The 13498-nt window shown below is 37.3% G+C and overlaps 1 protein-coding gene across 1 annotated transcript; it reads left to right on the top strand.

Annotated features, from left to right (window-relative positions):
• The first annotated feature begins 7309 nt into the window (after positions 1–7309).
• Positions 7310–8769, top strand: LOC144343189 (uncharacterized). Its single transcript, XM_078005901.1, has 3 exons — positions 7310–7370; positions 7502–7618; positions 7841–8769. Exons 1-3 carry the CDS (start codon positions 7310–7312, stop codon positions 8767–8769), a joined length of 1107 nt encoding a protein of 368 aa, XP_077862027.1.
• Positions 8770–13498: the final 4729 nt, after the last annotated feature.

Genomic DNA, 13498 nt, shown 5'->3' with positions numbered 1-13498 from the left:
TTTATGATGATGTTGGCCTGAATTTAGGGTCAAAATGTCTTGGGGGGGGGATGCACGAAAGTTTGGGAAAAGGTCTGGAAAAGTCATGGAAATCATTTGGCTCTTGGTGCTATGAACTCTGGTCCAATAAAACGTATTCTATGACAGAACCCCACACCCTCCCCGTGACTTTCGTTGCGTACGGAAGTTATTTTCACGAGTGATGCGGTGTATCCTGCGGCCGTACTTTCACGAGCAAAGCAGCACAGCAGAATACACCGCATCTCGAATATTTTATGTGATGTACATGCCAAAAATGTTAATGAACGATTTGAACCGGATAAAAATAGCAGATGAAAATGTGTTTACAAAATAAAAATAGTTCGGTAGCCAATGGAAATACCATGTTCATTTGCATATCGACCGTCAAAATACCGAAAACATTATTGCATGGGTGATATGCAAATTAGTTTGGGCCAAAATAAGTGACTGCCTAAAACTACCATTACTGTTGTTCAAATTTCATTTCACTCGGCAAGTATATTCATGTACCCCAAGGGGAAAATATCGTAATTCTAAATATTGTTTATTCCGAAAAACTGTACTCCTGAAGGGACTACTTTGTTTGCTCTCAGACCTCATTTGCATAAGGGTTGTGGAAATACCAATTTTGATTTCAGGGACGAATCAAAATAAACTGCAGTACATATGTAATAATTAATAAAATGAAATAGAACAGAAAACTAAGTTGAACAATTGAAATAAAGACAGAAATTTGCAGCATAATTAAGTTAATTAAAAAATATATATTTATAGAGACAACCGCTTGTCAGTTATCGTTTTTTTTTTTCTAACATCTATTTGTTTAACAAGTCCAAGGTCATAATAAGTTTTTCTTCTTTGAAGCTGTTTATTTACAATACTAGTATTCTTTACCAGTCTCAATCATGATGACTGTGCTTATCTAGTGAATCATCTTAACGCCAGTTAGTTTTGAAACAAAAAAAACTAACATGAACAATTTTGTGATTTTTAATACTGTGTTTTAGTAATGAAATACAAAACAAATGTCAAACAACGTACAAGGGTCAATTTTATATTGTTTGTAAACCGCTCTAATTTCCTTGAAAATACGAGAATATAACGAACGGCAGTGACAATTAGCTTGCACTGAATAACTCACATATAGACTATAACAACTATCAAAGACAAATAATTTACTGTTGTGTTGTTAAAACGATCTTTCATACTTTTGATCTTGAATAGAATTGTTTTTTTTTTTTTTATTCTGGCAGTTACGTTAATCATCGGACGCACTTGTTGCTGCTTTATCAGTGATCGTAACTAATGGAAAACTGTTTTCCCTATTGGCATTGCACGCACGGATCAAATCAATACAATTTTAACTATTTTGGAGTGTAAACGCTCTCCATATCTTACATAAATATCCTGTATACGAATAGGCCATATGTTGGGATACCTTCAATGTTTTACGGCATTCTGGTCGTACATAAGGAGTAATTCATTTAATTATTTGTTTTACAAAAAGAAAAAAATAGCGTGATCGCGCGATTTTCACGGTCAATCGGCCAGTCTATTTTGCCCCCCCCCCCCAATAGACATAAATACGTTTTGTCGTCTGAGCTACTCAGAGTTTACTGCGCAAGGACACGTTATATGTTTGAAAACCAGCTAATTTGTAATGGGAACTGGCGGGAAACGCAATGATATACTTTGTGTACCCATCTTTCACCATATAATCAAATATATACCGGTATTATGTTTACCTGCATGCTGTCATCTCAATTACACACACCCCCTCTCAACATATATGCAATGATATATTTCGTGTAACCCCGCAAATATATATTATGTTTACCTGTACGCTGTCATCTCAATTACACATACCCCCCTCTCATCATAAATACAACGATATATTATGTACCTTGTGCTGTGAACGTTTACGACTGGTCAAACTCCACCGAACAACTACTATCAAAATGGCTACTGGTGGAATGTTATCCGACTCATTTAATGAGCTTCTGCTCCGTATTTCACAGGACATTACTGATGGTATGCACAATTCAATTAACTTAATAATTTACAAACCACATGAAATACTTCAAGAATGTCACGATATAGAGTAAGTCGTATAATGCTTCAAACATTGTTGAACACCACGATACAGGCGTAGTGTTAACCAGTTCCAAGGTGACAACACTGTTATGCGATCTATTTTATATTTAGATAAAGTCTAACTATTTAAAAAGGCGATAACACCGACCTGAACGACGCGGTGTTTTAACAATACCACGTATACATACTTTGGAACTTTATTTTTAAAACTGTAGTACGCTGCTACAAATTGATGTCAAGTTGTCAAGGCATGTCAGACTTGGCGCTACGTGTTACCAACATGTAGATAATAATACTATGATATAAAGTTAAGCACGCCCAATTCAGACAGCTATGGAAGTACACGTGATTCGCAGGCAAATTCATGGATACATATCAATTGTTTTAATATCACAACCTTACATTACCCACAGTGACATATCTGGCAGGGCGACTACATGTGAGATACGTTCCAACGGTATACTGTCAATATGTTTTTACGTGCAGACTCGGGATGGTACACACAGGGCAATGCCTGTCAGCCCTGGGACATTGCCTACGATCAGAGGCATTTTTTACGAGAATTACTTCATACATTTATATTGTTATGATTTGTTTAATTTACAATTGTTGTATATGGGTCCCATGTTAAATATATAACGCGTGTAAAATACAGTGTTTATTTGCATAAACTTCGAACGCGCACTTCGACGACTGCTTAAAACTATCTGTTGTGAAGATAGATCAGTGACAAATCACAATGAAACAGCAATCTCTCATGCTAGATTATGTGTAGTGCAATTACACCATATTATTTTATACTAAGTACAAAGTGTATTTTGTGGTAATACTTTATTTTATTTTAATTTGTAGATGTGTTCGATGAACTGAAACTTTATTGCGTTAGAATGATACCAGACCGACAATTGGAGAAACTAAAACATCCCCATGACTTATTTAAGACCCTCTACGACAGAAGCAGAATCACAGAGAACAACACTGATTTGTTACAAATGATGTTGGATAATGTTGGAAGAAAACGACTGGCTGAACAATTACAACAGTACCATGAGTCAGGTAAAATATTTTCAAGGGTGTTGCAAATATATGCTTACGTCACTTACTTCATATGAAAACCTTAATTTATTTCATGGTTTGCCGCGAAATATTCTGTACGTCTGTGCGAGTTTTTGAGTTCTCGATCCATTTTACAGGCACGCACATGAGCGCATTGAAGGCCGGGATACCTCGACATGAACAAGTCCAATCAAAGAGCGACTGTACAGATAGTATCGTTACCGTTGACCAAAGTGGACACAATTATCAACGTGAGATTAATGTTTTGTTTATTTATTTATTTGTTTGAATATTAATATTAAGCTATTACGGAAATTGTACACATGTGCCTAGATGTTTTAGACGAGTTTAATATCTTCGTTTGATGACGTAATTATAGACATAATGCGCATGCTCATAAAACATGAAAATACATTTTTTCACGGTAATGATGTTATAAATATATAAAGATGTGGCCGAACAAATGTTTAAAAAAACACTAAATTACATCGACTTTCCTTTTAATATTACAAATATCTCACATGAATGTTGATTCTTTCTAGGATTTATTCCCACTATAGGCATTGTCACAGCATTAGAGTGCGAATATCAAGCTATGTCGTTCATGTTAGATTCTCCACCCGATGCGTACAGTGGAACACAGCCAACGGGAGACCCCAACCATTACAAACTCGGCAAAATAGGCGGTAAACATGTGGTGCTGGTGCAACTTCCGGTTGGTGAAGTGGGTGAAGCAATCGCCGCAGTGACTGTCTGTCGTCTGTGTGATGTCTTTGAGACAATCAACGTAGTATTCATGGTGGGCGTGGCTGGTGGAGTACCCAATCCCGATTATGATGAATACGAAGCTATGATAACCACAACTTATATTCGCCCGCATGTCCGTAAAGGTGACGTCATCGTCTCCTATCCAATTCGTAATGATGGCCCTGCCTTTGTGCAATATGATTACGGGAAAATAGTCTCTCAATTCGCAGTAAAAAACTTTGAAGAAAACATTAAACACAAACATGCTACTAAACTCAATCCAAAGGCTTTGAGCGCTGCACGGGAACTGAAACGAGCCGGTCCGGAAATAGGTGACATTTTAAATGATTTGATCAATGCAAAAATCACAAAAATGGAAAAAATATACCAACACCAGTTTCGCAGACCAGGTGATGATGAAGATATCTTGTCAGGCGGGAAGAAACATCCTGAAGAATCAGAGTTACGTCATCTTGGAGTACCTAAGGTGCATTTCGGTTTAATGGCGTCTGCAAACAGCGTTATGCGGAGTGCAGAGATTCGCGATAAACTCGCTGAAGCCGAAAACGTGATTGGGTTTGAGATGGAGAATAGCGGTGTTGCATCGGCAACGAGTATCTCTTCTAGGGGGTGTATGTTTGTGAGAGGTGTGTGCGATTATGCCGATGAAGAAAAAGACAAAAGGTGGCAGCGGTATGCATCGTTGGTGGCAGCCGCAACCGCTACGTACATCATAGAAAAACTAAAATAGTGACTGCGACGGTCTTTACAGCATTAACATACCAGTTTGAAGTATTACTGCAATCAGCTGGACAATGTATGTCCGTGTACAACTTTATATCTTCAGAATTTGAAACATTTAAATAGTTTACATGTTCGGAGTATGAACATGAATAAACAATTACGTTGCCCATAACAACCCAATAAACAATGAAGAGAAATATGATTATTTTTTGTATTTAATAAACGCATATCATATTTTATCGTAATTAATAAAGACACGTTATGCAATTAGCTACTTTGCATAATTTGCGTATCATTAAATGATCAGCATGATGATGCCATGGGCAAATAAGTCACGTACTACAGACACTTTGATCACTGCACAACCGAAGACTCAGCCACAAAGAAAACAATGTTTCACACACTTACAGGCAATGTGGTATGTTCATTGACATGGAACAGCAGAAAAAGTCGCATAAAAAAGCGAGATACTCCAAAAACTTGTGAAATGCTTTAGTCTGTCTGTCTGTCTTTTGGCGTGAAGTTTAGCTGAGACATAAACGAAATGTCTATTGTAATAGGGACAAAATCATAAATTAATTCACCAAACACACCAAAACAATGATTTCGCTGAAAGAATCTGAAAGAATGAATAAATATCTTCATATCGACATAATGCATATATTTTCCATAGTACAGCGCCCTCTTTTGTTTGAAGCAAAAGTGTGTCATATGTTTGTTACCAACTATACTGAAGGTTGTTGTCAAATTTAACACCGCGTTTGCATATTTGAAAAGTATACAATATAGTACATTCTTTTTTCGGAAAATTAAACTCATACATGGGTGATTCGCTTAACGCCCTCAGTGGTGAAATTGGGAGTTCTTTGTTGGTCAGATATACAACCTAAGGGGTCCGGAGCGTCAACATACCGTTTTCACAGAGGATGAAGAATTTTAGATGAATGAAATGACTACTAAAGCTTTCGCTGCGAATGAATTCAGTCCTGTTAGAGGGCGATGTGAATACTCATACACCTATAACAACCGTCGAAATTCAAATTTTAATGCAGGAGTTCAAAGGTCATGCTTTAGTTTATTCGCCACCAACACACTCATGCCAGTAACAATATTTAACAATATGATTAAAATAATGGTGAAGGTAGCATATAAGGTATGCTGTCATATCAATTACACATACCCCCTCTCAACATAAATACAATGATATACTTTGTGTACCCCTCTCTAACCATATAAGCAAATACATATTGTATGTGTGCTGTTATCTCAATTACACACACTCCCTCTCAACATAAATACAAAGATATACTTTGTGTACCCCCTCTCTCACCATATTCGCAAATACATATTATGTTTACCTGTGTGCTGTTATCTCAATTAGACACACACCCTCTCACTATAAATGCAATGATATACTTTGTGCATCCGTGTGCTGTGTACGTTTACTACTGGTCAAACTCCACCTCACACAACTACTATCAAAATGGCTACTGGTGGAATGTTACCCGACTTATTTAATGAGCTTCTGTTCCGTATTTCACAGGACATTACTGATGGTACGTTATATTCAATTAATTTAAAGCGCGGTGGTCGTCGCGCAGCGCGTGTTGGAATTTCATGTAAGTAAACAATGTATTTTACACGCGTTGTATACGTCGCTATGAGTCCCATATCGAACTGGACGCGGCACGACGACTGCCGCCCTGTAATAATTCAATAATACACATGAAATACTTCAGGAATGTCACGATATACAGTGAGTTTTAATGCTACCAACATTGAACACCACGATGCAGACATATTGTTAACCGGTTCCAGGTTAGGTGGCAACAGTGTTGTGAGATCTACTTGTTTATATAAAACGTCTATTTAAAATGAAAAGATAACACGGATCTGAACGACGTCGCGTATTTTAACACTATTACGACCAACGTATGCATATTTTGATACTTTATTCTTAAAACTTATAGTCAAGAAGTAGTACACTATTCCAAATTTGTGTCAAGTTGTTGGCATACCAGACTTGGCGCTGCTTGTTACTAACATTCAGGTAATAATAATGGTATAAAATAAAGCATGTCCAATTCTGGCAGCTCTGGAAGTTGACGTGATTCACAGGCAACTAAATGGATGTTTTATTATCACAACCATATATTAACCACGGTGACATATTAAGCGGGGCGAATACATGTGAGATACGTTCCTAGGCTACAGTGCCAATATGTTATAAGGTTTGTACGTACAGGCTCGGGACGGTGCACAGATGGGAACGTCTCTCAACCCTGGGACATTGTCTACGACGAGAGACATGTTTTACCGTGACGATAATCACTTCATGCATCTATTTTGTTATGTTTTGTTCATATATACCTATGTATACATTATGGTGATACAGGGAAACAGCAATCTCCCATGCTAAAGTATATGTAGTACAATCACACTATATTATTATATACGTTACACAAAATACATTTTGTGATAATACTTTATTTCATTTTTATTTGTAGATGTATTCGATGAACTGAAATATCAGGCTAGAATGATTCCAGACCGACAATTAAAGAAATTCAAACATCCCCATAATTTATTTAAGGCCCTCTACGACAGAGGCAAAATCACAGAGAACAACACTGATTTGTTACAAATAATGTTGGATAATGTTGGAAGAAAACGACTGGCTGAACAATTACAACAGTACCATAAGTCAGGTAAAATATGTTCGTAGGTGTTGCAAATATATACTTACGTCACTTTCTTCATTTCATAATTTATTTTATGGTTTACCACAAAATGTTGTGTGTGTCTGTACTAGTATTTGAGTCCATGATTTTTTTGACAGGCACGCACAGCTCGTTGAAGCCCGGGATACCACGACATGAACAAGTCCAATCAAAGAGCGACTGTATAGATACTAGTAGTATTGTTCCCGCTGACCGAAGTGAACACAAATATCAACGTTAGTTTATTGTTACAGTATTTATTTAATATTCAATTTTTCGTAAGTTATCAATATTTAGACAACGCTTTTACACGGAATGTACACATGTACCTAGGTACGTGCTTCGAAATACATGCAAACAACAAAACAAAAAAACAAATATACAAATATTTTGCGACCGAACAAATATGTTTTCAGTTCCTTTTAACGTTACAAGCATCTCACTTTAATTCTTTCTAGATTTTATTCCCACTATCGGCATTGTCACAGCATTGGAGTGCGAATATCAAGCAATGTCGTTCATGCTAGATTCTCCACCCGAAGCGTACAACGGAACACAGCCACAAGGAGATCCAAACAAATACAAACTCGGCAAAATAGGCGGTAAACATGTGGTGTTGGTTGAAGTGGGTGAAGCAATCGCCGCAGTGACTGTCTGTCGTCTGTGTGACGTCTTTGACACGATCAACATAGTATTCATGGTGGGCGTGGCTGGTGGAGTACCCAATCCCGATTATGATGAATCCGAAGCCATGGAAACCACAGCTTACATTCGCCCGCATGTCCGTAAAGGTGACGTCATTGTCTCCTATCCAATTCAAAATGATGGTCCTGCCTTTGTGCAATATGATTACGGGAAATTAGTCTCTAAAGTCGCATCAGAAAACTTTAAAGAAAATATTAAACATAAACATTTTATTAACCTCCATCCAAAGGCTTTGAGCGCTGCACGGGAACTGAAACAAAACCCGGAAATAGGTAACACTTTAATTGACTTGATTAATAAACAAATCACAAAAGAAAACCAACTAAAATTTCGCAGACCAGGTGATGATGAAGATATCTTGTCAGGCGGGAAGCAACATCCTGTAGAACCGATGTTACGTAATCCTGGAGTACCTAAGGTGCATTTCGGTATAATGGCGTCTGCAAACAGTGTCATGCGAAGTGCAGAGATTCGCGATAAACTCGCTGAAGCTGAACACGTGATTGGTTTTGAGATGGAGAATAGCGGTGTTGCATCGGCAACGAGTATCTCTTCCAAGGGGTGTATGTTTGTGAGAGGTGTGTGTGATTATGCCGATGAAGAAAAGGACAAAAGGTGGCAGCCATATGCATCGTTGTTGGCAGCAGCCACCGCTACGTACATCATAGCGGAAATAAAGTAGTGATTGCGCCGGTCTTCACAACATATTAAAATACCAGTTTGAAGTAATGCTGCAATCAGCTGGTCTAGGCATGCTGATGCACAACTTTGTTTTTCTTCGGAATTTGAAAAGAAATAAAATTACTTACTACTTTCAGGACTAGTTTTACTTAGTTTTGTTATTCGACATTGCAGTTAACGCTACATTGTTGAAATATATTACCGAATAGTTACGGCGACAATGCAATGAAAGCGCTCAAAGAATCCTGACGGTCCTGATATAATTGTTTTTACGCCAATACAATGCCCCTCCGGTCATTTCTCATGAAAAATTGGATCGAATTTATTATCGAAAAAAGCCACGTATTATCCTTCACAGTCAGGCATTAATTCAGAGAATGGATACGAGTATAGCAAAAAGTTTATACATTATATGAATACTACCCAAAACTAAAAGCGGGGAAGTCGTCACCTGCGCATGCGTCAGATGGCCATAGCGAGTCATTGTTTACAAACAAGCTTCCACCCATGAGCCTTTGCTTTTTAAGTACGCGTTGCTATCGTCGATTGGGACTCAATTCCCGCGCATGCGTAGTTGACGATCCCTCCGCTTTAAAAAAAGATTACGTCACATAGATACAATTACAATAAGACAATTTGGCGAAAGACTCCTACCAGCAGAGTTTTACTAATTGCTAAAGGTATTTGTTTACACTTATTTATTCAACACAGAAAAAACACACACAAAACAAAATAAAATAAAATATAGTATTGTTTCCTTTTTGAATTTCCCAGTTATACCATAATGTTTGACCCAGATAGTTCTTTGCTGTCTTATTTTGTCTAGTGTTATCTGTCACCCTGCTCCATATGTTCGTTATTTCCCGCCAAAAGTCATTACTAACCTGATCGCATAATCTACGTAGCCCATTGCTCTTGTAATTCCAACGCAATTTTCCTCCACAGAAGGCAACAATGATGTTGAACATTTGTTTCCAAGGACTAAAAATTTGGGTTGAGAGAGAGTTTTTAATCCAGGACATCTTCTGACTTTTAATTACGCTCGTTATGTGTGGCAATTTCACTCCTACAGAGTATATATTATTTACCAGAATTGATCTACTAACCTTCTTTCCCTTACCATTCCTTACGAGATTATATAACAATTGTCCCGATGCTTTTATTAATTTTTGTGAAGGTGAAGGTAAGGCTAATTAAAATAATTAAATTTTGGCAATATTAGATTTTTGTTTTCCAATGTTCAGCAGCCATTGCATTATAAAAGACATTATAACAAGTCAGTGTTTTTGGCATAGGCTGTAATTTACAAAAGCTGGTCCTCCCCCTGGGTATGTCAAAACATATCCATACTGTTGCAGTGTTGGCATGCTCGTACGAGGGCAGACGAATATTAATCAAATACACGTTTTTACATGTAATAAAAGCTGTGTTGCCCATGACAACCCAGTAAACAATGATGGGAACTCGGACTTAAAATGTTGATTAATTTTTGTATTGAATGAAACGTATCAAATACAGTGTATTTCGTCGTAATTAATAAGGATATGTAAATCAAGTTGCTACTTTTCATAATTTGCATAAATGAATGAATGAGTGATTGATTGTACGCACTTTTTATTATGTGTCTTAGTATAAATTGTAAACGTTTGGGTTGATGGTTTGGTTGAATGTGTATACTATGCCAAAAATACCTGGGCAATGGTAATTTTCAGTTATTCAGTGATTTTAAACCAAACAATCCAAGGCTGCGGAGATAGGCACAAACAGGAAAATTGTTCGTAAAAACTATAAAATACTTTGTAGATGCACTCCCGAATAGAAAAAAGTAAATTAAATTTGGTATCAGAGAAAGTATGATGATTATTTTCATGATCATATGGGCAGTATTAGTGTCAGCCATAGCTCAAATTGACATCGCCTGTTATTATAGGCATGTATTAGGTTGTCTTTCAATGCTATTCTTGTCCAGTAATTAATTAAGGGCGAACCAGACCAAGTTAGATTTGTGAAACTGTCCGCCATTAATAACTGTACTCTTGACGTAAAATTTGGAAAGTGTCCTTCCGGCATTGAAATGAACCTATTGAGTCACATGTAGTTATTGAATGGACGGGCCTATATCCCCGAAGCAGAGACAAGATGGATAACCAATCGACCCTGAGCGACTTGGATGACGTCAAAAAGAACCATTTCACAATTGAGAACATGCATTCTTTATTGCATTGTCTTGTTGGTTGATGCAACAACATACATTACAATGGTTAGGCATTGTCTTGTTGGTTGATGCAGCAACATAAATTACAATGGTTAGGCATTGTCTTGTTGGTTGATGCAGCAACACAAATTACAATGGCGAGTCATTGTCGTGTTGGTTGATGCAGCAACATAAACTACAATGGTTAGGCATTGTCTTATTGGTTGATGCAGCAACATAAATTACAATGGTTAGGCATTGTCTTGTTGGTTGATGCAGCAACTTAAATTACAATGGTTAGGCATTGTCTTGTTGGTTGATGCAGCAACACAAATTACAATGGCGAGTCATTGTCGTGTTGGTTGATGCAGCAACATAAACTATAATGGTTAGGCATTGTCTTATTGGTTGATGCAGCAACATAAATTACAATGGTTAGGCATTGTCTTGTTGGTTGATGCAGCAACTTAAATTACAATGGTTAGGCATTGTCTTGTTGGTTGATGCAGCAACATAAATTACAATGGTTAGGCATTGTCTTGTTGGTTGATGCAGCAACATAAATTACAATGGTTAGGCATTGTCTTGTTGGTTGATGCAGCAGCATAAATTACAATGGTTAGGCATTGTCGTGTTGGTTGATGCAGCAACATAAACTACAATGGTTAGGCATTGTCTTATTGGTTGATGCAGCAACATAAATTACAATGGTTAGGCATTGTCTTGTTGGTTGATGCAGCAACTTAAATTACAATGGTTAGGCATTGTCTTGTTGGTTGATGCAGCAACATAAATTACAATGGTTAGGCATTGTCTTGTTGGTTGATGCAGCAACTTAAATTACAATGGTTAGGCATTGTCTTGTTGGTTGATGCAGCAACATAAATTACAATGATGAGGCATTGTCTTGTTGGTTGATGCAGCAACACAAATTACAATGGCGAGTCATTGTCGTGTTGGTTGATGCAGCAACATAAACTACAATGGTTAGGCATTGTCTTATTGGTTGATGCAGCAACATAAATTACAATGGTTAGGCATTGTCTTGTTGGTTGATGCAGCAACTTAAATTACAATGGTTAGGCATTGTCTTGTTGGTTGATGCAGCAACATAAATTACAATGGTTAGGCATTGTCTTGTTGGTTGATGCAGCAACATAAATTACAATGGTTAGGCATTGTCTTGTTGGTTGATGCAGCAACATAAATTACAATGGTTAGGCATTGTCGTGTTGGTTGATGCAGCAACATAAACTACAATGGTTAGGCATTGTCTTATTGGTTGATGCAGCAACATAAATTACAATAGTGTGTCATTTCTTGTAGGTTGATGCAGCAACACAAATTACAATGGCGAGGCATTGTCTTATTGGTTGATGAAGCAACATAAATTACAATTGTTAGGAATTGTATTATTGGTTAATGCAGCAACACAAATTACAATGATGAGGCATTGTCTTGTTGGTTGATGCAGCAACACAAATTACAATGGCGAGGCATTGTCGTGTTAGTTGATGCAGCAACATAAATTACAATGGCGAGTCATTGTCGTGTTGGTTGATGCAGCAACATAAATTACAATGGTGAGGCATTGTCTTGTTGGTTGATGCAGCAACATAAATTACATTGGTGAGGCATTGTATTGTTGGTTGATGCAGCAACATGAATTACAATGGTGAGGCATTGTATTGTAGGTTGATGCAGCAACATAAATTACAATGGTGAGGCATTGTCTTATTGGTTGATGAAGCAACATAAATTACAAATGGTGAGGCATTGTATTGTTGGTTGATGCTGCACCACAAATTCAATGATGAGGCATTATCTTGTTGGTCGATGCAGTAACATAAATTACAATGGTGAGGCATGGTCTTGTTGGTTGATGCTGCATCACAAATTACAATAGTGAGATATTGTATTGTTCGTTGATGCAGCAACATAAATTACAATGGTGAGGCATTGTATTGTTGGTTGATGCAGCAACATAAATTACAATGGTGAGGCATTGTATTGTTGATAGATGCAGCAACATAAATTACAATGGTGGGGCGTTGTATTGTTGGTTGATGCAGCATCATAAATTACAATGGTGAGGCATTGTATTGTTGGTTGATGCAGCAACATAAATTACAATGGTGAGGCATTGTATTGTTGGTTGATGCAGCAACATAAATTACAATGGTGAGGCATTGTCTTGTTGGTTGATGCAGCAACATAAATTACAATGGTGAGGCATTGTCTTGTTGGTTGATGCAGCAACATAAATTACAATGGTGAGGCATTGTCTTGTTGATTGACGTGGCAACATAAATTACAATGGTGAGGCATTGTATTGTTGGTTGATGCAGCAACATAAATTACAATGGTGAGGCATTGTATTGTTGGTTGATGCAGCAACATAAATTACAATGGTGAGGCATTGTCTTGTTGGTTGATGCAGCAACATAAATTACAATGGTGAGGCATTGTCTTGTTGGTTGATGCAGCAACATAAATTACAATGGTGAGGCATTGTATTGTTGGTTGATGCAGCAAC

Source organism: Saccoglossus kowalevskii, chromosome 18 (assembly GCF_978046115.1).
Source record: "Saccoglossus kowalevskii chromosome 18, keSacKowa6.1, whole genome shotgun sequence".
NCBI lineage: Eukaryota > Metazoa > Hemichordata > Enteropneusta > Harrimaniidae > Saccoglossus > Saccoglossus kowalevskii.
The sequence above is the reverse complement of the archived record's forward strand: the minus strand, read 5'-3'. Positions and strand labels throughout refer to the sequence as shown.

What these genes read in the sequence shown, in the direction of transcription:
- LOC144343189 (XM_078005901.1), top strand. Translation starts at nt 7,310, where the DNA reads ATGTTGGATAATGTTGGAAGAAAACGACTGGCTGAACAATTACAACAG. An exon ending in ACAACAGTACCATAAGTCAG is followed by an intron (nt 7,371 to 7,501) that starts GTAAAATATGTT and finishes TTTTTTTGACAG; the next exon opens with GCACGCACAGCTCGTTGAAG. An exon ending in AAGTGAACACAAATATCAAC is followed by an intron (nt 7,619 to 7,840) that starts GTTAGTTTATTG and finishes AATTCTTTCTAG; the next exon opens with ATTTTATTCCCACTATCGGC.